Raw genomic sequence first — 26,448 nt, forward strand, 5'->3', positions numbered from 1 at the left:
GTCGACCAACTTGCAGGTGTTCAACAATGCGCCCCATGTCTTGAAAGGCCAGTGCAGAATGGGCGGTCAAGAACATTTCTATTTCGAAACGCAGGGTGTGCTGGTAGTTCCGAAGAGGGAAGATGACGAAATGGACATATACTCCGCCACTCAGAATCCGACCGAAATACAGGTTTGTGAGATGCCAAATTCGCCATTATAGCCGATAAACAATTTTTAAGTATTCCTCTTGCATACGTTCTTTTGCTCAGTTAAAATTATCATTTCATCTCAATTATCATTTATTAAAAAAAAAATCAATTCAACGAGTTCGAACTGCTGGAATTCAAAACGAAATATTTTTTAACCTGTTTGCAGCATGTCTGTGCGCACGCGTTAGGAACCCATCAAAACAAATTGTACTGTAAAGTGAAACGCCTTGGGGGAGGCTTTGGAGGGAAAGAGTCCAAAGCTGTCATGTTAGCTTTGCCAGCGGTTGTCGCTGCCAGGAAATTCGGCCGACCAATCAGGTGCATGCTGGACCGAGATGAGGACATGGTCATGACTGGCGGCAGGCATCCTTGTCTGATGAAATATAAAGTAGCTTTTAACGACGATGGGAAAATATTGGGGTGCGAGGCCGAAATTTACCTAAACGCTGGGTACTCTGTGGATTTGTCAATGGGAGTACGTATCCTTCTAGTGCTTTTTTTGTTTCCATATGTCCCTCCACACGTTTTGGGAGCCCAGCCAAAGACCTAGTCCGTAGGCATTAGGCTCCTGCAGCCAGATTCAGGGACACTATAGCTGAAGCTGTACTAAAGCCAAGCTCAATTCTTAGTGAACAAACCACCTCATTTGTGGTTGGAGGAGGTGACGTCTAAAATACTTCTCATGTGCATTTTTTTTTACGAAATGGTTCAAACGATATGAACAAATGTACGATAATGGTTCAGCTAACACATGAGCAGAACTCGTTAAATTACCATAGGAGTGGTACCCCTAGGTATACTAATATTTTTAACACATTAATATGGCGTTTAATGGGAGGTTTAGGTAACGTTCCTTTTAAATATATTCCATTCATGTCACTTTTCTCCTGGGGAGTATTTTTGAAAATTGACCGCATTAGATTTATCGTTGCATTTCCAAAAAGTATTAACTAATCTTACAACAATCCAAACAATTTAAAACGAATTTTTCCAGTAAAATCCAGTTTTTTAGAAGGTTTTTAATTCTCAAGTTGTCAACTGGCCAAAAGTCTGTAGTGTGCGGTGGCTGGATGCCTAGATTAACACACTAATTATTCAACAGGTTTGTGAAAGAGCTCTAGCACACTTGGAAAACTCGTACTATATCCCCGCTGTCAAAGCTACGGGTTGGATTTGTAAAACAAACCTCCCTTCTAACACGGCATATAGAGGTTTCGGAGGTCCCCAAGGCATGTTTCTGGCCGAGAGCATGGCTCAAGACATTGCAGATTACTTGGGCGTTAGCTGCTTACAAGTCTCAGAGGTTGTCGATCTCCTAAACCAGCTGTAACTTTCTGAATATTCAACTTAAGGCCTTCTAGATCAACTTATATAAATCTGGACAGTCCACGCCCTACAATCAAATCGTGGAAAATTGCACGTTGGATAGATGCTGGAAGGAGTGCCTCGATACGTCTCAGTATTTCAAAAGGAAGAAGGATTTAGAAGTCTACAACGAGTATGGATTTAGAGAAGTCGCGCTAAAAATTGTTTTATTCGTGAATTTGCAGGCGAAATAAGTACAAGAAACGGGGCATCTCTGTGCTTCCCACAAAATTCGGCATTGCATTTGGTGCCAAGTTTCTGAATCAGGCAGGTGCCTTAGTTAACGTTTACATGGATGGATCCGTGTTAATACATCATGGAGGTAACGGCTGAATCAAATGTTTCACTGCTGATGGGCGTTGACGTCGAATTTTTTTCAGGCATTGAAATGGGTCAAGGTATCTACACAAAATTAATTCAAGTGGCCAGTCGGGCTTTGAAAATTCCCACAGATAAAATACACAACAGTAGCACGAACACTGATATTGTTCCTAACACTAGTCCGACAGCAGCTAGTACGGGAAGCGAGCTAAATGGGATGGCTGTATTGGTATGATCTTTGAGTTTTACTGTTATACCATTGTTGTACAGAGCGGAAGAGCCAAATGGAACAACGTCACTATTTGCATACCACGTATGTAAAAAAAATACAGAAACACCTTAATTCAAAATTCTGAAAGCACACCCTGTATTGTAAAAATGTCATTTCGATATTCAACCCCCCCCCCCTTTTGGGGGTCACGTGACAATTGCGACCCCCAAATTTTAAACTAGAAGTATCGGTTTGTGATACCTCGTTCGAATGGTCTGTTCAGAATTGCTATAGCTTTTTGGAAGAATAATAGGAAAAAAATTGTTTCATTGACGAAATTATCTACCGGAAACCAAAAACTTGTCAATTAATGCCACTTCGTTATTGACAACATAATAAAATAATAAAACAGATCAATCTCAATGTACCTCGACTTAACTTTTCCAAATCAGTTGTGGGTAGCGAAGCGAGGAACGCTAGAATGGCCACCACGATCACCCGATCTTACTCCGTTAGAATTTTGCTTGTGGGAACGCGTAAAGGGTGCGATACACAAATCTGAACCTTACAATTCAGCTAACTTAAAAGGAAGAATGACGCATGCGATTAGACCGGTTGCGGCTCAGACGTTGATTCGTGTTAGAAGAGATTTTTAGTTACTTAGCCAAGGGATTCAAGGCATGAACTTTGCGTATCTCATAGAATATTTAGAACGGTTTGTTTAAATAATTTTATTACATTATCGGTAACGAAATTGTATTAGTTATTAAGTTTTAAATTCAATGTAGAGAATGTCGTCAATTACATGAGTTTGTCTATTTTTTATTATTCTTTGAGATGAAGTTCAACGCCATAGCAATTATGAGTAGAGAATTCATAGATTTTTCAATTGAGGAAGCACAAGGCCACGCTTCCCATTTTAAAATTTGGGGGCCGCAACAGCCACACACAGGGGGTTAAATTTAGGAATGGAATTTTTACGTTACAGCACGTAATTCCAAAGTCAAAAATTGACGTTGTTTCAATGTTTTTTCACATATGTCGAAACATGCAGATACTGAATTTCTTCTATTTGGCTGTTGACGTCATGGTGACGTCACCTTAAGACTATCCACCGTGTGACAGGTCGCTGTTCCTATACGGAACCGAAGAATTTTGAGATTTTAATTTAAGGGAAACTGCGCAGGTCCTTAAAATGAAAAATGTCTGGACACCTGAAATATATTTTCGGGGGGACGCGACCCCGGGGATGAAAAGAAATCTTGTCGGTAAGACGTACTGGAGTCCGTAGTACCAGCCTGTGTGAGGTTCGCCCACTAAAGAACTCCTTGTTTGCGAAGGATTTCGAGCCCGCGCCCGAATCCTCTATTGCGCTTTCGGGCCCCTTTATTGTTTTGCCATCAGATAACAAAGTCAAGCGGTATTATCGCTTTCTACTCCCCCATCACTCTAGGCCTTTGTGTGCCTCTCTGGGGGGTGACGATGTCGCCTCTCTGGGGGGTGACGATGTCGCCTCTCTGGGGGCTGACGATGTTACCTCCCCGACCTTCGGCTTGAATTACCCCGCCAACAGAAGGTTCCTCCGCCCTCTTCTCTCCTTCTGGACGCTTCTTTCTTCATCTGCTGTCAAAAGTCCGAGGTTCCAGAATGGCTATCCAAATTATCGGACAGAACCGTAGGCCTGGTACATCCAAACATCAACCCAAATCAGTTTTGGAACCCAAGACTCCATTGAAAAGTTATAAACCTGCGTTTTTTACCGAAATATCTAGACTAACGTGGATTAGAAATTAAGTGACGCATGCGCACGAGACATTAGACAAGATAAATCCGAGATTTTGTGGAAAGTTTCCTCTTTTTTTTTTCAAAATTATATGCGTTTTAATCTTATTGCAGTATGCTTGTGAGATGATTAACGAGAGGCTTCAACCCTACAAAGATGCAAATCCTAAAGGAAAGTGGGAAGATTGGGTTAACACTGCTTACCGTGATAGGTAAGTGCCGAACTGTTGTTTTTGCGAAGTGGTTTTAGCCTTTTGCTTGGAGCCTCGTTCTTATCATAATTTAAATGAGTTGAATTCTGAGTGATCGTTCCGATAACCTGCGGTAGATCTGCAATTTATAATAACAATTTTAGGTAGATATTTGTTATTAAATTAATAAAAATGCATCTTATGCACTTTCCAGGACTTAAAATTCAGATTATGTGTTAGTTTACGACTCTTTTAACAGATCGTCTTAAATAAGGAGATCTAAAGCGGTCCACACGTCATTTTTAACCGTCTGGTGTTTTGGAACATCCTTATAGCAAATTTTCCGGAAAATTTCCATATAAACAGTCATAATTAACAATGGTTAAATCAGATGGCTACAAGTAAACCTTTGATGAATGGTTGGGTGAACAACCCTGTAGAGCAGCACGGTGTAGCGGGCAAGCCGAAATAACGTTCAAACTAAAATGTCATATCTCCTCAAAAAATCTTCATAGGAGAAAGATATGCCTGTTCCGTTGTTCTGGTAGCCGGGTAGTATGGTATTCGCCGACAGTGCCTACCCGCTAAAAATCTCGATATTCCTGTCCAAACCTGCGACCACCCGGGACTGTTCCTAAGGTATGAAAACATCGATGTCAGAGAAGCGCAAATTCCGGTGACTTCGTTGTTTTATTTTTCTATGGTGGTTGTTGATTTGTCATATTTGTTAAACATTTTCAATGGTGCATTCCGTCGTTTTCCTTTTCTTTGAACGATGAAAAGCGGCATTGCTGCACCAGCCCCCTTTAATTTTCCCTTCAAACGCTCTTTCGAGCTAAATTTCCGGTGTTGATAGTACCCACGCACGCACTTGGTTCCTCCCTTTGACTATTAAAATCCGAGTACCGAAAAATATAGTCATCCGCGGAACCGGCGACTGCGCAGGTCCCGAATTCCGGCTTAAATTTTCCCCATTCGGTGCGCGAACGCCCTGCAGCCTCCGCGCCACTTAAGTGCCCGAGTTAAGTAACAATTTAGACGCCTGTGTTGGCACAAAGGCAAGTTTTCCAGGCCCGGGATTAACCTCTCAGCCGACTGATCGTTGTGTTCTGGACTTATCCATCGTTCCTGCCATTTTCACGTGGTTGTTATTCTGGCCACTGTCCTGTCCGCCTCCGTCAACTATGGAAGAACGCCGGGAAGTGCTCTCTCTTCCGGGAGAATGTTGATGGGGGAGGGGGGGAGAGTGCCCGGAAATACTTGCGCTGCTTCAAGGGGCACAACGTGATGCGCACATATGACTCGCAGCGGGGCTTTTCTTTGAATCTTCAAATAGCCTTAAAAAATTAAATAAAGGCGTCATCAGTAGTTTTCGTTGCTCTCCAGCATATTTCTAGAACTGTCGTAAACTTCGATTCGTCTACGGCATTTGAATCAACACTAAACAGCAAGACTTCGCCGTTTCTGCATCTCTTATGGTTTGCGAGATCCCAGTGGTTATCTGAAAGTTTCAAACGCCCTGTACATTTTAAAATATTATCGCAATTGTGACGGCAGGAGGGAGTAGCAACTAGCAAAACGGACCTTTTGGCTGAATTTATAATTATTCAACTCATTTGAACTGAATAGGGACCTTGGAGAAGATGTTCGAAAGGTGCTCCTATTCGTCCCCTCCTCCTCTTTTTTTCAATTTTTATTATTAATATTAACCCTGTTTTTCTTGTTAGGGTGAATTTGTCCGCGCAAGCATTCTACAAAACTCCAAATATTGGACACGACTGGAACACGAATGAAGGAAATCTATTCAGTTACTTCACCTTTGGAGTCGCATGCTCGGAAGTAGAAATAGATACGCTCACTGGTGACCACAAAGTATTGAGAACCGATATTGTCATGGATTTAGGTATACATTTTCCTTCAAAAAAACCCTTACAAGTAAATTTCCAGAATTTCAATGCTGTCCTTAATCCTAAATCCACCATAGGGCGCCCCTCCAACATAGCAATTTCCCTTATTGTTATTATTTGTCTTTTTAGAACAAAATGTTGAAGACACAAGTCGTCCGTAGTAACATAGATTTTTGCAAGAGTTCCATGGAGAAATAATTAAGTGCCATGTTTTTGGTATATGGTGGAAACTGCCAAGGTAGTCCCAGAAGATCCCCAACCCCGTACACAGTACTGGTTAACAGTAAAGCACCAAATAGAATTATATGTAATATCCTTAGAGATGTCAAGCGGTTCTCAAAATTTTATTACTGAGCTGAAAGAATTTATTAACAAATAACAACAGTTAACAATATTTGAAAGAAAAAGAACGACTTTAGCTTAAACTGTAAAATACTTCTCACAAAGTGTTTCAAAGGCGAAGCAACGCATAACTAAATGAATTTCTTATTACTTCAGCACATCTGCGACTCACAGATTCCAGGAAACTCGTAAGGGTTGATTTTGGAAGGGACTTCCGAACACGAACAATAACGCCGAAGAGCTGGTCACAGTTTTTGAAATTTTTCCGATTTTTTCTCTCTCACCTTGCGGTCAATGATCTCCCAGAAGTCCTCTATGGGGTTTAGGTCTGGGTTCCGGGCAGGCTATTTCAGTGCACGGTCCACGAAAAAATCGTTCTATCTTAGCCTAGGGTTATTGTCGTGTCGAAATTCTTACGACAGTGGCAAATATTCTTCGGAGAACGAGATAATTGTGTCGCTTATAATGGATAAATGTTAAAATCGATCCATTACCCCGTCAGTTTCAATGAATGGAGCCACCACAGTTGCCGGGTAACATCCCCACACCATCGCGTTTCTTTCTCCATGTTTTACGGTGCCACGAGTGAATTTTGGAGCAAACCTCTTGTTAACGGGACGGCGCACCCAGCAAATACCGCGAACCACTTGACTGCAAGTCGAATTTGCTTTCGTCCGAAAAAAGCACCGTTTTGCACTTCTCCACCGTCCAATTAATGTGTTTTTCGACGAATTTCAGTCGAAATCGTCTATTTTTAGTAAAATTAAGTGGTACTTTTCCAAATAGTTTACGTTCTGTCAGACGTCTCCGAACAGTACCAAGAGAAACATCAGCAAGATCTAACTTTTTTCATTTCACTGCGGTGCGAAACGGATTTTCTCGGGACAAATTTTCGATGATTTCGTCCATTCTTTGGCTGGTTTTTCTGGATCGTCCAGATTCTGCTCTATTTTCAACAGTTCCTCGATTTGAAAAACGTTCGATTGGACGAGAGACGATATTTCGATTCAGTTGCAAATGGCTTGAGATGATTGTTTACTTCATACGCGACCGCTATTCGGCAATTATCAATTTTCGAACATCCATTGACGAGTTGCGACCAAAAGGCATTAGTTACCACTAAATTAAACGAAAATAACCGGGGGACAGGTTCGGACGCGCACGGACTTGTTACTAACAGGGAGTGAATATACGATTTTGTTGGTCTACTTTGGGTCTGGCTTAAAAGGAACGTAAATAATTAGCGGGCAGATGACCAGGATGAAGTGGGTTTTTGAACATTATTTAGTTTTTTTACCATGGTAGAATTGAACTATATGTACAGTGAGGGACAAAAGTATTGACACCCCAGAAGTTCTATTATAAAATGACTGATTTTGGTACATTAGCGAGTAAGAAAACCAATGAAAACTGACTTATTTTAAACCTCACATCTTGAAGCATTAGACGCTTCTACATTTGCCATCACGTGACTTTTCTAACAAATAATAAACAGCGAATATATAAACTAACTATAGAAATCCATGGACAAAACACACTTTGGCAATATACATAGTCAGTTATAACCAACACTTCGTATGAAGACCTTTTCTTTGTATTACTTCAGCTAACCGTCTTGGCATTGAGTGTACTAAATTTTGAGCAAAATTTGGTTCTGTGTCTTCCCATCCTCTTTGTAAAATTTCCGTCAGCTTTAGTTTGCTTGAAATGTGATGTTTCCCTGTTCCTTTTCCTAATTCGTTCCAAACACGCTCAATTGGATTGAGGTCTGGCGAGTGTGGAGGCGTATGTAAAGTGCGGGGAACATTAAATAAAATCCATCGTTTCACCAGATATTTCGGATCATCGTCCTGTTGAAAATAGAATCCGCGACCTAATTGAAGTTCTTCAGCGCTCTGCTTTAAGATATTTTTAAGAATATTAAATAAATGGTCTCGTCCCATCACATTATCAATGAAGACAAGATTTCCAATAAGCTATACAGCCCCATACCAAGACACTACCACCTCCATGTTTGACGGTTTTACGAAGATCTTGTTCAAGTTCTGTGTTTGGCCTTCTCCATATGCGCACTTTACCATCGGACTGAAAAATGCTGAATTTACTATCGTCGGAAAATAATATGTTGTTCCAAAATTGATTGTCCTGGTCAATGTGCTCCTTGGCGGAATTTAGTCTGTTCTTCTGATTTGCTTCACTGATATAGGGCTACTTTCTGGCCACTCCAGCTCTATATCCGGCACGATGAAGGGTCCTGCGTACTACTTTATTGCTAACGTCTTCTCCATCCTTTACTCTTAAAATAGAAGCAATTTCTGATGCACTAGCTCAAGGATTAAGTTTAATTTCATTGAGAAGTTTTCTCTCTTCCCGTGCAGGTAACTTTTTCGGACGACCATTTCTGGGTTGATTCAAAAAAATATCTGAGTAAGACCATCCATCTCTTCGTAAGTTTGCAATAATTTTTCTATTTTGACCCTTGCGTCCCATAATTAACAAAAGTACTAACAGACTGCAAATATTTTTAACTTTGCTTGTTCCTACACGCAAAGAATGCATATTAAATATAAAAAAATGGTAAACAAACTGTTTGTTAATCAGAAAAACTATTTAATTATGTACATTGCCAAAGTGTGTTTTGCCCATGGATTTCTATAGTTAGTTTATATATTCGCTGTTTATTATTTGTTAGAAAAGTCACGTGATGGCAAATGTAGAAGCGTCTAATGCTTCAAGATGTGAGGTTTAAAATAAGTCAGTTTTCATTGGTTTTGTTACTCGCTAATGTACCAAAATCAGTCATTTTATAATAGAACTTCTGGGGTGCCAATACTTTTGTCCCTCACTGTATATCTTTCTCAAGAAGGCTGCCGATTTTCTAGAGACCCATAATTTTTATTTGTTGCTTTATTTTTGACAAATACTGCAAACAGCGGTTTTTTTCTTTAAAATTTGGCCAAAATACAAAGACTTAATCTTAAAAAGCTGATAACTAAAGATTGACGGTGCTACGTTGATTTGTATTGGTTTTGGAGCTTTTTCCGGGTGAAAGCTTTTAGAACTTTTGAGAACATGGAAATAATTGGTCGTCGATACATGTTACTATACTTTAACTAGAAAAGTCTTATTTACACGGGACAGGATTAGATTCTACTCTGGCCCTTCGTTAACAGCTGTTAAACATTGGGTGGCAAAGTTTAACGCGGTCGTACGAGCTGCCAAGACGGACCCCACAGTGATCGACCCAACGACACTCCAGATCTGACCATGCCAGATATTGTTGTGAAAATTCACAAAACTGTACTAGAAGATTCCATAAAGTATCGTCCATCGCATTTTGACCGAACATTTAGAGATGAGAACATTGTGCGCAAGATGGATGCCGCGATTATTCACAATTGAACAAAAACAGCGCAGGGAGAGTGTTTCAAGGGAAAGTTTGCCAGCGAAAAATCCAAGTTTTCGCATAACCATGGATGAAACATGGATCCATCGTTTCACACATGAGACGGAAACGCAGTCAACAACAAAGGACAGAATCGGGCCCGAAGAAGGCGAAAACCGTCCGTATGACGGAAAAATGATGGCGGCAGCTTTTTGGGATGCACGCTGGACACTTTTTATTGATTATCTCCCTGAAGGAAAAACAATAATGTTATATAAATTTATTGTAGCACTTGAGCGAAAAAGCGAGGAAAAAACGACCGCGTTTGCCCAACAAGAAAGTCTTGTTTCATCGAGACAACGCACTACTACACACCTCCGTCATCGCGATGGCCGGAAGCAATCGACTTGGTTTAGAGAATTTTCTTCGCCCTCGCCGTCCTATTCGCCAGATTTAGCCCCCTCAGATTGTTTTCGATTTCCAAACTTGAGAAGAGATTTGCCAATAACGAAGTGCTGGACTCCGAGGTTGATATTTATTTCGAAACATTTCAAGCTTCTTGCTGTGAACAGGTTATAGAACCCACAGAACATCGCTAGGAAAAGTGTGTCAATCCCAAAGGAGACTACATCGATCGAGAGATGATGTAATATTTTCCATTTTTTTTCTTTAAGTGTGAGGTCGGGAACTTCTGGTACTATCCTCGTTTATTTATTTTAAATGGGACACTCTGGGGATTATTGTCTGAATAAATGGGGGTCTTCATGTGGATATCACAAATTTAATGATGGTCATCTTAAAACTTGAATTTTTGCAAAAGTTTTGAATTTAATTGAAAATTTCCGCTCCATAACAATTCTACTTGGAAATCTGGCCGTTGATGAAGAAAGCGAAAAAATTGATGATAAAATCATCTGCCGCTGTTGTTTTTTATTTAAAAAAAAAACAAATAAACACAGAAAAATGTTATTAAAATCCTTTATATTTAAAATTGTTTATAGGAGAAAGTTTAAATCCGGCAATCGACATCGGTCAAATAGAGGGTGCCTTCGTGCAAGGATACGGACTGTTCGTTTTGGAAGAACTCGTATATTCTCCTACGGGCACGTTATTTACAAGAGGACCGGGTACTTACAAAATCCCTGGCTTCGGCGATATCCCAGCAGAATTTAATGTGTCCCTCCTGAAGGGGGCCAGCAACCCGCGAGCCGTGTATTCTTCTAAGGTTGATAACCACTCAAACAGCAATTGACCGTCACACGCGATTCAACGATCTCTTTTAGGCCTCGGGAGAACCACCGCTATTTTTGTCTTCTTCGATATTTTTTGCCATCAAAGAAGCCATCAAAGCAGCTCGACTGGAGAATGGAATAACCGAAAGTCTACATCTCGATTCTCCAACTACAGCTGCAAAGATAAGGATGGCGTGCACCGATAATATCACCTCAAAGGTAAGAAGTGGTTGTTATTATACCGTTCGGCTCGCCCCCCCCCCCTCCATATCGTCCCCTCTTCTCGTCAATCACACCTCCCTTCCCTCCCTATCATCCCCATCATCCTCGTCATTCACACCTCCCTTCCCCCCTCCCCTCCCCAACCCCTCGTTCTTCACACCTCCCTCTCCATCCACTCCCCTCGTTCTTCACACCTCCCTCCCCTCCACTCCACTCGTTCTTCACACCTCCCTCTCCTCCCCTCCACTCCCCTCGTTCCTCACACCTCCCTCCCCTTCTCGACAGTCCCCTCGTTCTTCACACCTCCCTCCCCTCCTCACTACTCCACTCGTTCTTCACACCTCCCTCCACTCCACTCCCCTCCACTCCCCTCGTTCTTCACACCTCCCTCCACTCCTTGAGGTACCACTTGGCCCATGTTTCATTTTTTTTTTAATTGGCCATTTTGCCCTATTGTTGACTTAAGTAACATTTAGAAAAATAAACAAACATCAAGTTATAGCACTTTGCATCCATTTGGATGCTGCTTTTGAATTAAAAAAAAAAGAAAAGAATTTGTGAAAAAGTAAAAGGAAGGAGGAGTCACCATGTAGACCGTCCAACGAATACGGGCCACTATCCATATCTTGGAAATTATGGCTAGGAAAGAGTTGAAACTTGGGCATCACGCTAAAGTGGAGGTCATCTATTGATTAAAAATATTTTCATGAAAATACCACTTCCGGTTATACCGGAAACGAATGTCAACTCACCTGTTTTAAACGGAACACCCTATATATCATAACAAATTTCGGTTCCGTGGAACATTATGAATATTTTTCGTGTATAGTGTTCTATATCTATATCTAAATCCAAACGTTTTCATTTTATTTAAAAAAAAAAACAATTTTCAATGTTCAGCACTTAACAATTTATTTTAAGTAACGTCTGGAGTTACTAGGTGGCGCAACAATCGTCAACAATAGGCTCCTTTCTTCTGTAAGATGCTTTGACAGGTCCGCTCGTTTTGAAGTGATCTATTATGCGTTTGAGGAGTTTTCGTGGTGGCTTCTGTTTTTCTGGATATCGAATACCAAATTTATGGCTCGTTCTGGTTAGTACTTTGATACATTCGCCATAAATAATAAATATATTGAGACAATATTCGTTTGAATAATTTACGAGCGCCGCCATACTTAAATTCTGGCGAGCAGCGCCACCTAGTGACTCTAGACGTTACTTAAAATGAATTGTTAAGTACTGAACATTGAAAAGTGTTTTTTTTTTAATAAAATGAAAACGGTTTGATTTAGATATAGACTATTGATTTGAAAGTAGTACTTATTTCTGGTGTTACATATGTATTCGCTGTAAAAATAGGGGGTTCCCATTTAAAAAATTTGAGTTTTTTACAATTCTTGAATGATAATTTTGGACTCTCTTTTTGAACACGATGCATAAAAAACTTGATTTAACTCACTGATCCAAGGACTGTAAAGCATTTTGCACAATAGTGCAGAATTTCACTGCGAAACACTTAGCCATTTTCCAATTATTAGAAAATACATTCATGGCTGAAACTCTAATTTTTTTTTGAAAATTTTATATATCTTGGAAACCGTAAAAATTAGGTATAGAACACTATACTCGCAGAATATTCATAACGTTCCACAGAATCGAAATTTCTTGTAATATATAGGGTGTTCCATTTAAAATAGGCGAGTTGACATTCGTTTCCGGTATAACCGGAAGTGGTATTTTCATTTAAATATTTTTTATCAATAGATAACCTCCACTTTAGTATGATGTCCAAGTTCAACTTTTTTCTAGTCATAGTTTTCAAGATACTGATAATGGTCAATATGCGTTGGACACCCTGGACAGAGCTGCACGCTATTGGGTTAATTTAATAACATTCGCATTTTTTGGTATCTTTTTTTTAGATAAAAATTCCGGAACCAGGTTCGTTTATGCCGTGGAATGTGACAGTATAACATGTGAAAACTGTAAATGTAGGTTTGGTATCATGCTTGTATTATATTATTATTAGTGTAAAATTCTACTATTTTACTTCGGCTATAGTTTCTTAATGCGATCGATTCGAAAAAAAACAAATAAATTTTGTTAATAATCACAGTTTACTTTTACTTATTTATTGATCTGCAATATCCTTCGAACTTTGAGCGATTTATCTTTTCTACATTAGTCCCCGCTAGGTATGTGACAGCAGCTACCACCGGAAAAAATCAGGCAGGAGGTTTTGCAAATGAAAGCTTAGCGACAGTGATGACTTACTTTTGAGTTGAAATTCACTACTTATGACGCCACGCCCAATAGAGGAGATTATCACATCCGCCTTGTATAGTAAGCAAAATTTATATTTCATCACGACCAACATCAGGAGCTTGATTTCGCAACTACCAATCTTTCTCTTTTGCCTTCCCGCACCTTTTAGACAGATTTGGTAAGCTACGACCAATGAGTCTTTGATATGATGCGCGATTCGGGCTTCATGATCATTGTTTTCCCCATTCTGAAATGTTGTGTATTAGAGGAGTTGGAGAATTTTAACTCCACCGACTTCACGACTTCACAAGGTGACGGCCAGGCGATCAGCTATGTTTTTTATATGAAGTCTTTGCTGCATTTGAGGCTATTGTAGAGCCATTGTATACCCCAAGGCTGGATTACATAGAATTTTACTGTTCTAAATGAGGATTTCGCTCAGAAATAGAAGCATCATAACGAACAAAATCGTAATTTTATTTACGAAAGTGGGGTCTAGAACTACCTGTTCAAACTCAAATTCCTCATATGGCATGTGAGTTGAAGGGTATAGGACACTTAATACCAAAATCGGAATATGGTCACGTTCAATCACAAAGAAAATGCTTTCCTCCCGACCGGTAGTGATCTGGAACGGGGAAAAAACTCGGAAATCCTTATACGGGCTGTTCAAAAAATACTGTGCCAAACTTAAGGAAGTTACAGGGGACATTTTAACGAACACTTCGTCTGAACATAGTTCAGACTCTTTGGGAATTCCTGAGGTCGACACTAAAGTATGCTGAAGGGTTTGTCATAAGCCCATGACGAATGGACTTCAATAGTTGTTGGCAGTAAGATTTACCGACAGTAACGACGCAACACACCGTTTGAATATCCTGAGAAGTCACAACTGCAAAATACTAACCGAAAAGCTCCATAGCTTTAAGAAACAACATCTAGTGGTCGTAAGAAGTAGAACAACCTAGAAGCCGACGAAGGGTCAGTTCCTGGGCTGCTGAGATCCTACAATCCCACTACCTGTAGCTTTATAGCTACTCCAAGGCGATAGGGCAAGGGGAGAGGGGGGTCGGCGAGACTCTGGTTTGAGGCTTCCATGCAACAGTTGGTGGTTGACTCTTGGACTCTGTTCGCTTTTATTAAACGTTCGAAGTGATCTCCGTTAGCATCCCTGCAAAGATTAATTCGACATAAAAAGTTAAAATGGACCCTCGAAATTTCTTAAAATATCCACTGAATTTTGAATTCGTCTCCACAAATCCTCTTCGTCATTTACGGGAGTTAAGTGTTGCACGAACTTTAGAGTCCCATATAAAAAATAATCAAGTGGAGTTAAATCAGGAGAGCGTGGTGGCCAGATTACCGGAGCATCGTTTCCTCTACCGATCCATCTGTGTGAAGATCACTTCGGACATTTAATAAAAGCGAGCAATTGAAAAAAAATACAATTACTTATGAGGCTCATGATTTATCAGTTAAAATTGCATTTTCAAGTAGTTCATGAGATATTCACTGCGCCAGAGATACGGTAAACTTTAAAAGTCAAATATCTCAAAAAAGAGTGCTTGTAGAGACTTCTACCAAGAGACCTTTTTTTCCTGAAACGCGCAGGAAAACACAAATTTAGTCATAAATCAATTTTATACCGGGTGATAAAAAAGTTATGCCCTTTTAAAGAGGGTCTATGATGCGCTGACAACGCCCTCTACATTGTGCATGGAAAATGTAAACAGATTCTGATTTTTCACCCCTAAAAACCCTTCGATACGACATTTTGTGTAGATAGCAGCATTACCAACGAAGTAATTAAATTTTTTCGATTTTTTAATCTTAACTTCGACGCCCTGTATTTCGAAAACCGTCCACTTTTGGATTGGACAAATGAGGTTAAATCATCACGTTCTGACCCCAGGAATATGTGGTAGGATTTTGTACAGGTCTTTCACACACACCCTGTATAGTGGTTGTGACTCGTATATGTCAGATCGGGCACTTCTGAGACTATCCTCGTATGAACAAAAATTAGAGGTGAAATAGAGAATCAGACGAGCCGGAAACTGAGGGCAATAGAGAAGATCCGCCATCGCCTGAAATAATGCTAAACCCGGAGAAAACATGACGAAGAGGCGAGGTTCCTCGAGCAAGGATCCCACATAAGCCGGACGCCAGATGACCAGACCAAGAAGGTTTCCTCGTCTGTATACGAGAAAAATGGTTTTGTATTTTGGGGGGAATGACGTTACAAATATCTCCTTTCGATTTCAGCGCTCTTAGACGTTTCTACCAAGAGGCTGAATTACTGAGCAGGAATATTTATACCTGTCGCTGTAGGGCCTAAGCCATACTTTCGCTCAGGAATAGAAAGTTGATACTAGATAGTATCGCATTTTTATCTGAAAAAAATGATGTAGAATTACCTGCTCCAACTGAAATTCTCCATCATTGATCCGCTCTAACCATTCGGAAATGGCGGAGATCTTTTGGTCGTGATTTACATTTCCATTAACTCGCAGAGCTTCAACCAACTCTGGAAAACGTTTTCTGGCATTTGATCCCAGAGACTGCAGTTTTATCTTCAACTTCTTAAATAACTGATGTGAAATCGCTAGTTCAGTGACTCTACCAACACATTTTTACTAAGTATCCAACCTACCTTTGGTGCCGATTTAGTATCAACCACTTTTCTCCTCCGAACACTTACAGATTTCCATGAGAAAATTTTGAAAAATGCTCGTTTCTTCTGTCGCTTTTGCTCTTGTATCAGCCCCAATATAACGTTATAAAACTCTTTATCATCGTACAACTTATTACAAACTTCCACCTCTTTGTCATAAGCCCTTATCAACGCCTTGAGGAATTCTACCATGGACGCATCATTATAACCTAAGGGCTGCTTTTGAGCTTTATGTAGCTTTCCATCGTTCATAAGATTCGCCACGAATGTCGATCCCAGTTTAATTTCGCTCTTGTTGTTTAAGCAAGAGTTGCGTAGAGTAAGTTTCCAGCCCCCTAAGGGACACGAAGATGGGGCCCTTTCAATTTCTTTGATTTCAAGGAATTGAGGCTCCGAAATTTCGGCTCCATCTTTCACGGTGGCAGCCATGTGTTCATTTTCGGTTAGTTCATTACCTCCAGAAATACTTGAAGCTCTATTTTCCAGCGTTGCCGACTCGCTCTTGCTCAGCAGAAACTGTAGGGAAAATTCTGTATTTTCCTGCTCGTCAGATTCCCTCAAACTGTTCATTTGCCTAACTTTTCTAGCATATCTCTGACCGCTCTTTGTCATCTCCTCAGAACAAATATTCTCGTTCAAATCCTCATTGCTCGTCCTCCTGGTCGATCTGGATGGTTTGAATAGGGCGGCAATTTTAAGTCTTCCAAAGAAATTGACTAGACGGTTTGGGGAGTACCGGCTAGATCTAATGGTGGAATAGCCGCTCTCGGCAGACTCTGAGTTGCTCTCGGCAAAGTGGGACATGTCCATGTTGTATTGGCATGTATTGATATTAAAGGTATGATCAAAGGGTCTAAATAGGTCCACTAAGAAAGTTTCTCGATTGATGGCTTCATTGTCAATTGACGCTTCATCCTCGGAGAAGAACTTAAACGAGGGAAAAGTAGTCGCTAGGGTAGGGCAACTCATAGACTGAATTATTAAACGCCATCCATTCTCTTTGGGGCTCTCGCAGTTGATGAATTCTACAGCGTGAAGCTCCTTGTCTGAAGGTACGACCATTAGAGCTGAATCGCTTGAAAATGTATGCAGACCAGCTGAATATATTTCCACGATACTAAGTGTATCACATAAAGCCGGAGCAGGAGCAGCAATGGTGGGAATACCTGAAGAGTTTCCTTCCTCAGACTTTTCATGAGGGCGTTTACTCTCTGGTGAATTTTCTGAGGCTGAAGGAAATCCGATATTAGTCTGAACATCTGATGAGTTCTCTTTCTGAGACTTTTCAAGGTAACGTTCGCTTTCTGACCGATCATCTAGAGATGGAGGATCAGGAGACAGAACATCTGGAGAGTTCCCTTCCTGAGACTTTCCGAGATGGCCGTTACTTTCTGATCGATATCTAGCGAATAACGATTGTATATTGTCTATTAATGCCAAAAAGTTTTTGCAGGCGGAGCATTGTTGTGCAAACTGTAGACAGGTGCACACAGATTCCTGGAACATGTCATCAACCATAGCCTGCAGGTTCAGAAGTCTCTTGCACATTGCTTCCAGACGTTCCTGATCTTCACCCATGGTCATACTTATTCCATCTTTCTCGGATTTACAATCATCATTTTTGAGTTCACCAGCGGGAGCAACCTCAGGACCTCGACTAGCTGATGCCGATGTTTTATCTCTATCTTTCCGTAGAACGTTCTCTTTATTAAGGCCGAGAATTGATATTTCGAGCATGTGCTTCGCACATGCAACTGTAGACTTCACCTCGTAACTCTCATGCCTCCCATCCTTCCTAATGATAAAATTTTTCTTCATCTTCTTTCCCCTGGAGGTACCGTAAACTTTTCTCTTCTGATATGCACCAATCAGCCCAGTGCTAAGTCTATTTGTAACATACTGGTGTGACCCGTGTGACTGAGAGGTATCTCTTAGGTTAAAGTTGTTGGCGAATTTCTCTGTGGTATTCTCAATATCATTGCTGATACAGCTTCCGCCCTTCGTTTCTACAACGAATTCGTTTCTATCCACAGAACCGGCATTTCCACAGCGAATTTCCGACTTAGGTCGATCAGTGTCATCCCTCAGAGGTCTTTTTACGTTCACTAAAGATTTGCTCTTGCGATTGAGGCGATCTGAGTTTCCTACATCACTCACCAACGAAAAAGAACCCTCTGTTGCTTCTTTCGATCCAAAGCTGCCTGACTGGTAGCTTCGAACGGCCACGCCGTTGTCAATAAGCGGATTATTATCGGTTATGGTTAAAGTTAGACATCTAGTATTAGGGCCTCCAAAGGGATCATGGCAGTGGAAATAAGACTCTGCCACACTAGCAGGTTTTCTGCTCTGGACTTCATTAGTCTCGGGACCAATCCGACTTACGCCAAACGGAACAGCTTCACCTCGAATCCCACTCACTGCTTCTTCACTAGTCTGGATCTTCTGAACACTTTGTTTTCTAGCAATGTCAAGCATATTCTTGGATGAACTTCTGAATACTTTAATGCATTTAAGTGTTATAGCAGGGGATAGTTCAACTTTGACTTGCATTCTGGAATTGGCCGATTCGTACCGAATGCTTTTAATTTCCATCCTTCTAGTAGAGCCTGTTTGAAGAGGGTTTTGACGATGGGTGGGCGTTTTTTGTTGAGAATTGGAGAGTGGAGGCTGTTTACGACGTATTATTTTTCTTGAGTCTTTTTTCGCAACCTTCAGAGTAACAAATTAAAGATATACAGGGTGTCCGTTTCTGGAGCACAACCACGTGGATCTCGGTATCGGTAAAAGTCACGAGGTCGGTTAAATTAGGGAAAAGGTTGAGAAAACCGGAGTTCAAGAATATGTCGTTTTAAGATTTGAGATTTGTCGATAACTTTTGGAGATATTCGAAAAAAAGTGGAATCGTAGAAAATCGTTTTTATTCTATCTTTCGCTTATTTAGTGAGTTAATTTTAAATAATTAACAGTTTATTGTTGCAAATTTTCCTCTTCTAGAACGAGCGATGTCATATTTGAAATCTTACGTTTCGATTTTCGACAACCATCATCAACTTTGTTTTTTCCTATGGGCGCATCCATCTTGAATTGTCGCATTTTCGCTAAAGCAACAATCGACATCGCCACGTTGTAGAAGAAGAAAAGTTGCAATGATGAAGTGCCAATGATCTTGAATGGCGTCGCAAAATAACCTGAGAAGAAAAACATTTTTTTTCCCAAAATTTCAGTATTTTTCGAATACCTTCGAAAATCATAGGAATTTCTCAAATTTGAAAAAAGGCACATTTTTCAACTCCGCATTGTGCAACTTGCCAGCTCTACATGATTAAACTGCAGAAGCGAACACCATACACTGCGACATTTTTCATACACTACCCAATCTAGAAATATCTCTGAAACACGTTCTCGTTTGTTTTTTTTTTTAACTAATTAATCAGGACCCTGATAATGAGTTCTCACGAACTAACCTCAGCTAAGCCGGACTAGCCTAAACTACCCTGAACTGATTTACACTCACTTGAACTGACCCTTTTTTTAAAGCAGTGTATGTGTTAAACGCCAGCCAAAAGACATTGATGTTGTTGATGTAATTCGACCCCCGAGTGCGGCACTTACCCTGAGGGTATACCCACGAAACACTCTTACCGCTCTTCACCTAGAATCCCCATCGCGACCACCGACAAATACTACCTCAGCTGAGGAATGAGGAGACTATTCCACCCCAACCTCTTTTTTTTTATAGAGGTTGAGGGGAATCTACAAGCAGACATTGGGGGCTTGGCACTCGGCGATCTTATTTGCTCCTTTTGTGTCGAGTTAACGTCCCGATCCAGGGCACGCTGACCAACTAAACTCCCTGTCCTCCCTTCACCGTTACTCCCCCCGGAACCACTGCAAGGCATTACTTCGGAGGGTGGTGGCATCTCTCCCTAGTCTAATCTGCAACGTTGCGGAGGACTCTTCCTTGCATCACACCTCTCTCGTTCTCTTTCAATATTTTTTCTTCCATGATCGTTTCACTCATTCTCACAAACGCATCTCATTTGCTTTCGCTCTCTACTATCTCTCTGCCAACCGCGTTTCGATCCAGATTGAGGCCGCTCTCCCTGGCTTCCGTTCGAGCGGTCTCCCATTCAGGAAACTTCCACTACTATTCCACCCTAACCTGGACTAACCTGGACTACTTATACGAAATCGTTCATGAACGAAACGGCACGTTTTGATACAGATTTTTGTACAGACTACTTAGCAACATTTTGTGTAGGCAAGAAGCGTCTGACTTACTTGCATGGGGGACTCTTTAATTACTCCAATTGGAGAAACTGTTGTCGACTTTCTATTTCGAACATAAGCGATTTCAACCCTCTTCTTGACTCTCCTACCCTTTATTGGTAACGTCAGTTCGCTTTCGCCTAAAACATGAATAATTAGTTGTTTTTTATCTTTATGCCAGAGAACATATTCAGAGCTAATTAACTCACCCTGTGCAACGTTCACAACAAGTTCCGCCTCTAGTTCATTGTTTTTCCTCCTCCCAGTAGTTCCTATAGGTGGGGCAACAGTTAAATCCACCTTAATATCAAGAAAAGACGAATTGGCAGTTAAATCCATCTCATTTGCAGGAAGAGGTGAATCAACAGCTAAATCTATGTCATTAACAGGAGGAATCGGCCTCTGGACAACGTTTGGACCTTGAGAGTCACCAACACCCTCAAGAATCGAATTCGCATCTCCTTCAGGGCAACTGCATTCTCTGGGCTTGATTGCCTGATATTCTTTGCAAGGAGTAGTTTGGGATCCCGTTATTTTCTCGATGGAAAGGGGGAAATTGTTTTGCAATCTGTTAGTATTACTTTGAGGACGAGGATTTGGTTTAAATGTTGTTTTCACGACTTGCTTGGCCCCACCGCATATGGCGACATCGGATTTTGAAATATTCATCTGCCGGCGGAGATTTAGATTGGCAAACAACCTAGAATCGGTGTGGGATTTGTGTGGCCCGTAAAATCTATGAGAAAAGTTTCAATGTCAGACTACAAGTATCACTGGACATAAAGTTGGAACATAAAGATTGTGCAACTGGGAGAAGGACCGCAGAAGGTTGAATATGTCCCCGCAAAACCCAATGAAGTGGGTTGCATCATTAGCGGTTGAAGTAGGCGGAGTCAGTATAGTGTCCATATTTCTCACCGTTTCACAATTTTTACTGATATAAAATCTAGTGATTTTTTTTTCATTTATTTACATTGCTGCAGTATGCTCTCAATTTTTTTTTTAATTTCCATTGCCGGGAAAGTAGCGAAATCGATATTAACTAACAATCCAAGTAGCAACGCCAGAAGGACTGACGGCGCCCACTTGGTTGGTCTTTGTCGGAGGTATATTAAATTTTATGCGGTCTTTCTCTCACTTATGCAGTCCTAGAGCGGGCGAACAGGATGCTCGCGATCAGGGGAGCACTGGTCAAGATCCCGCCGATCAGATTGCGTGTGGAAGAGAGGAGAATGGTCTGGCAGAGAGGTAAGGGTTTCAGGAATGAGGCCAGAGAGTGTGTGATGAATAAGTGGAAGAGTGAATGAGCAGTGTATGATGGGTGGACGAAAGCTCTGCTCCCGAGCATAAGACAATGGGTCGAACGTCAATGGACGAAAACAGCGTACATGCTAACGCAGGTATTCACTGGACACGGAGTGTTTGGGAAATACCTACATAGAATAAGAGTTGAGGAGAGCGACATATGCTGGTTTTGCGGGATGCGGGGAATCGCGGATTCCCCGAAGCACACACTCTGGGGATGTCCGGAGTGGGAGGCTGAACATATCGAAGCTAGGAGGGCAGGATTCAACCTGGACAAAGAGACGATTGGCAGGAAACTGGTGGGGAGCGAGAGGAAGTGGAAGGTGTTCGAGCTCATGGTAAATAGGATTATGTTCAGGAAGACGGAGACACATGGTATGAAGAGGAGAGTGGAAGTGTAAAGTGTAGATATTGCGACTGGACGTCCTGAAGGAATGCCGATCTGGCGATACCGGGGCCATAAGAAGAGAGGGGGTAGTTTTAGCGGGTAGGTAGGCGCAGGCTCGAATCCCATACTACCCGGCTTTGATAGGCCCGGTGTCTTTTGAAGATTTCCACCTCCTCGGGCACAAAAAAAAATTAAAGATATTATGGATGGTTTTGCCTTTCGGGGCCTGTGAAAAAATAATCTGTTGCCTTATGCTGAAGAAGAAATGCCATTACGATGGGTTTTTGTAATATAGTTAAATATATGCCTTTGAAAGATTGACCGTCCCTTTCACCAGATCTAAACCCCATAGAGGAACTCTGGGAGCATTTAGACCGGCAAGTTCATCGAGATAAAATTACCAGCGTTAATGGACCGTTCAACTTATTAAACGAAAAATGGGAAAAGATTTTACGTAATATTGTGATACTCTGGTAGATTCCATCCCAAACGATATACAGCAGTCATTCAGCTAAAGGGTTATGCAACAAAGTACTGAATGTTTCATGAAAGATATTTAAAAAAGAGTGTAACTGTTTGAATTTCCATACTTTTGACCATCACTGTATGGGCTTGATATGAAATAACCCCAAACCCTATTTAACCGAAAAATTTTCAAAAGGCACAGTACTTACCTACATTTTCCTTCTTCACAGCAAACACGAATCTCATGGTCTCCGTTCTGGGACGGAATTTTGTCATGGGAGTCTTGGTTGTTCAGGTAATTTTCCGAGCGACTGCTGGTCAGCCGTCTACAGTAGAACTCGTTGGTACCAGTAATAGGAACAAAATATTGCTCGTTATTATCATTAATGAAAATGTCTGAAAATCCCTCGACGGTGTTGTTCAAATTAGAATTTCTTGTAGTCCAAATCTGATTAGAATTTTTTAAGTCCTGTAAAACTTCGGTTTCCACCCTCTGGTTTTTATTTTGCAAATACTGCTCGTTGATAGTTTCCTCTCCCGAAAGACTTGAAACCATGCGGGTGCTGTCGCTCATCAAAGTCCTCCCATCACAACTTCCCTCCGAGGCGTCATCTTCAATGGCAGAATATTTGTAATACGATTTAAACCTCCGACATAACTTCCTCTTCTCCAACACGTCTCGATCATCCGAGTACTTTTTCACTTTGTTTCCGATCACATCATCTATTCTAACTCCATGAGGATGAATCGCAATAATCAAAACAACTTTGCATTTAGGCCTTTTAGTACTTCGTGCCTTCTTGCCACTCTTGAAATCCTGGATAGGAGGCTCTATTCCATTCACGCTAAAATCATGTCCATTGGCATGGGTTTGGGATTCTCTAAAACTACCCGGGAGCCCGAAGATTTGTCTTAAATGAGAATTTCCTTGTGCAACATGGGTCTTTGGAGGACTTCTCAATAATTCATTCTGGGGATATGAAGGCAGCTTCGCTTTCATTGTGGATATCTTTTGATGGTCGGGTTCTTGCACAAACTTCCAAGGCGAGCAGCTTCGGGGGTTGCTCTCATGGTACCTCACAATTTCTCTGCTGGTAGAGACTATTTCTTGCTCTGAGCTTGAATCAGAGTTATATGGTGTCATCATACGGAGCTGCGGATGATTTGTTTGAGATCGCTGTTCGCTGGAACGAGCCTGATTATGATGAGAACGAATCGGTGAATGAATAGTTTTATCTTCTTGAAGTCTTCTTCTGTGGCCATAGTTATGCCGAGATTTGTGTATTGGCACTAAGTTGTCCGGAAATTGATCTGGACATATGTTGCGCAATGTCCTGGAATCTTCTTGGTTCTTTGCTAAACCCGCATGATCTTTTGAACGGATGCGATCAAATGTTCGTCGAGAATCATGACGTTGATGCGTTCGATTTGTGAACACTTTAGTTGCGCTATCATGAAAATTTTTGTGAACATTTACCGTTGTTACACGAGTGCTAAATTTTTCTTCACTCCTCCGAGTTCCTTTCTCCGAGATCGGCCTTTCTTTAAGTCGCTTTAAAGCTTCGTTCACAATATCCGCCTTCATCGTAGATCTTGTTACGTTACCTTTGACACATTCTCCGCTTTTGTATCTCTTTCGTCCTTTCATCACCGATTTGCAGCCATTGCTCGCGTGTTCTACTTTCAGTTCTATTTCTTTGCTTTTGTTGATTAATGTGCTCAGTTTTCGATGTATCAACGATTGAATTTTTCTCAAGTAAATCTCCTCTACAATTTTATAGATTTTGTGGTCTTCACTTTGAAAGTGTTGGTCACGCGAACACTTTCTTGAATGACCGCATTCTCTCGTAACATGGTTCTTTGCCCTTAATTTAATCTTCTGCCGCCACTGACCTCCTGCACGCTCTCCAGTCCCCCACTTAACATTCCTCATGGTATTCCTTGCGTCTTTGAGTTTTCTGGATTCGATCGGCATAATGCTTCCTCTCCGTTGAAGTTTTGACTTGTAATCAGCGTTACTCATCTCAGCTGCAAATTCTTCATTTTCAGGGCGTTTGCTCTTCTTCTTGAACTTTATTAAATCTTGCTCTACCTTACCAATATCAGGGTCCGCGCTGGTTTTTGAGCAAGGATCAGATTTTCGCCCAGAAGGTTCTGCCACCAGTTGATTATCATCTTTGCTGCCTCTCTTTGAACGCCGATATAAATACTTAACTTCAGCCACAGTCTCGTCATTTTCGAGCAGAGGGGAAACATGGCTCACCTGGCAGTATATAACTTTCTGAACCTTACTGAAGTTCTGTATAGTCAGGAACGGGGACCTATCTGTGGATTTGTGACCTTTCTGGAGAGACTTTCTACGTCTCTGCTTCTCTTCTTTGGAATTGCCAACCACTGCCTCATTCTGCTGTTCTGTTTCTTCTTTTTTATCACATTTATCATCTTTTCTAATATCTCGGTCACGACTCCTTTGGAAGCGATAATTATGTTTTCGTTCCCATTCTCTCCCGCGCACTTTATCCTTCGACGCTATCGAGGTTTGAACAGCATCGTTGAAAGATTTTTTTTTTCTGAAGACCAGTTTTGTATTGGTTATGGCAGCGGGAAGTACATGGTGTCTGAATGCGATTTCACGTGCTTTTGCATGCGGTTTTTTAGATTGCCGGTGGGCATGCCTTTCACCTAAAAATAACCTAATCGTAGCGAAAAGAAATAAGATACCAGTAATTAACCTCTGCCCTTTGTAGCTTCTCTCTGGACATCTGCAGATTTCAACTTGCCAGCGTGGGTTAACTCCGTATACTCTCCACAAGCATTGTTGTCAAATTTGAGACTATCTGTGACATCTTCTTCCACACATTCATATTTCGAATCAGCCTTCTTTCGCCTGCAGCTGCCCTTAGGTTTAGGATGGTGCATGTTTTAACGGCGTTCTGGTTTTCTTGTATTCCTTCGGCAATTCGTGCTTCAAGGGTCAGACGTGTGCAGTAAATCGCTTAAAATCGAAAAAAAACGTTTGTCAATTTAGGATAAATTTCTTTCACACAAGACTTCGCATGAAGTTTTACAGTTCACGTCAAAGTGGCATAGGTAGGAAGGTATTGACCGGTTCTCAATACTTATAATATAACTAGAGGAGTGCTGGAATAGTAGGAATCTGGTTATTAACGCTGAATTGAAATGCTGGATTGACTATTGATCGTACACCTTAATTTTTAAGTTAAGGCTTCAAATAAAAAATGAAGGAACTGCTACTTAGTAATATTAGTGCCCTAATTATACTACTAATATGAGTATATTTTAATTCAAAGTAAATTACTTCTTGTTTACATCAAAAGATAAATATTTGTTCATATTGCTTACATAGTACAAAAATGAGTATTAGTACACATATGAAAATATAAATTTTTTTCATCTTTCGGTATTTTATTTTGCAAAATTATTGTTCTGTTCAGTTTGGTGAAGAGTTTTTAAATTTAAATACATAGTTGTTCCGCCATGCGCCGAAAATCAAAGAAATTAGGTGATAAAATCCCTCAATTAATGGTTGTTTTTCACAAAGATAGTCAGTCTTTACGACAAATTGCCAAAGGTGTTTTTAAAAAGTCACAGCACGGTATAGGCCGTCATAATCAAGTTTCAAAAGACTGGAAGTATAAAATCGGCCACTCGTACAGTAAGACCTAAGAAGTTAAGTCAACGAAATCGTAACTTAATAAAAAGAAGAATAACTGAAGATCCCTCATTTGGTGCTAGTAAGTTGACAACAAAGATTGAAAACACATCAGGAATTACAGTCACGCCTCAAACTATCAGAAATAACATTAAAAAAAAAAGGATTTTATGGCAAAATGGCCAGAAAAAAAAATAAAGCGAATCGCAAGAAGAGAATAATGTTCGCCTCAGAGTATGTCAATAAACCTTTGAAGTTTT

General features: G+C 40.8%; 2 protein-coding genes across 6 annotated transcripts in view; one reads left to right on the top strand and one right to left on the bottom strand.

The window, feature by feature from the left end:
- The window catches only part of ry (xanthine dehydrogenase rosy), a 33,899-nt gene extending 20,635 nt beyond the window's left edge, over positions 1-13,264 (top strand). For both annotated transcript variants that reach the window (XM_066299846.1, XM_066299847.1), the window contains 11 exons: positions 17-172; positions 358-666; positions 1,294-1,494; positions 1,553-1,689; positions 1,742-1,878; positions 1,937-2,106; positions 3,985-4,082; positions 5,789-5,964; positions 10,697-10,920; positions 10,979-11,146; positions 13,072-13,264. In XM_066299846.1, coding sequence (XP_066155943.1) covers positions 17-172; positions 358-666; positions 1,294-1,494; positions 1,553-1,689; positions 1,742-1,878; positions 1,937-2,106; positions 3,985-4,082; positions 5,789-5,964; positions 10,697-10,920; positions 10,979-11,146; positions 13,072-13,122 — 1,827 coding nt within the window. In that variant the 3' untranslated portion in view covers positions 13,123-13,264. The remainder of the gene's footprint in view (positions 1-16; positions 173-357; positions 667-1,293; positions 1,495-1,552; positions 1,690-1,741; positions 1,879-1,936; positions 2,107-3,984; positions 4,083-5,788; positions 5,965-10,696; positions 10,921-10,978; positions 11,147-13,071) is intronic.
- LOC136348732 (uncharacterized) lies at positions 13,260-25,544 on the bottom strand. 4 transcript variants are annotated; one of them, XM_066299844.1, is made up of 9 exons: positions 25,248-25,544; positions 24,613-25,197; positions 22,725-24,552; positions 20,567-21,093; positions 20,370-20,497; positions 16,068-18,797; positions 15,832-16,005; positions 13,424-13,661; positions 13,260-13,358 (listed from the first exon to the last, which is right to left on the bottom strand). In XM_066299844.1, the coding sequence occupies exons 1-9, from the start codon at positions 25,432-25,434 to the stop codon at positions 13,273-13,275; spliced, it is 6,483 nt and encodes a 2,160-aa protein (XP_066155941.1). In that variant the 5' UTR covers positions 25,435-25,544; the 3' UTR covers positions 13,260-13,272. The 4 variants fall into 4 exon arrangements, with proteins under 4 accessions (XP_066155941.1, XP_066155939.1, XP_066155938.1 ...); XM_066299842.1 differs by having other exon boundaries at positions 22,725-25,197; positions 25,254-25,544; XM_066299841.1 differs by having other exon boundaries at positions 22,725-25,197.
- Positions 25,545-26,448: the final 904 nt, after the last annotated feature.

This window comes from Euwallacea fornicatus, chromosome 35, assembly GCF_040115645.1.
Source record: "Euwallacea fornicatus isolate EFF26 chromosome 35, ASM4011564v1, whole genome shotgun sequence".
Taxonomy (NCBI): Eukaryota; Metazoa; Arthropoda; class Insecta; order Coleoptera; family Curculionidae; genus Euwallacea; species Euwallacea fornicatus.

Coding starts and splice junctions, on each gene's coding strand:
- LOC136348732 (XM_066299841.1), bottom strand. CDS start 25,434: ATGCACCATCCTAAACCTAAGGGCAGCTGCAGGCGAAAGAAGGCTGAT. Junction 25,198..25,247: donor AGAAGCTACAAAGGGCAGAG/GTTAATTACTGG, acceptor GGTTATTTTTAG/GTGAAAGGCATGCCCACCGG. Junction 16,006..16,067: donor ATACTAAATCGGCACCAAAG/GTAGGTTGGATA, acceptor ATTTCACATCAG/TTATTTAAGAAGTTGAAGAT.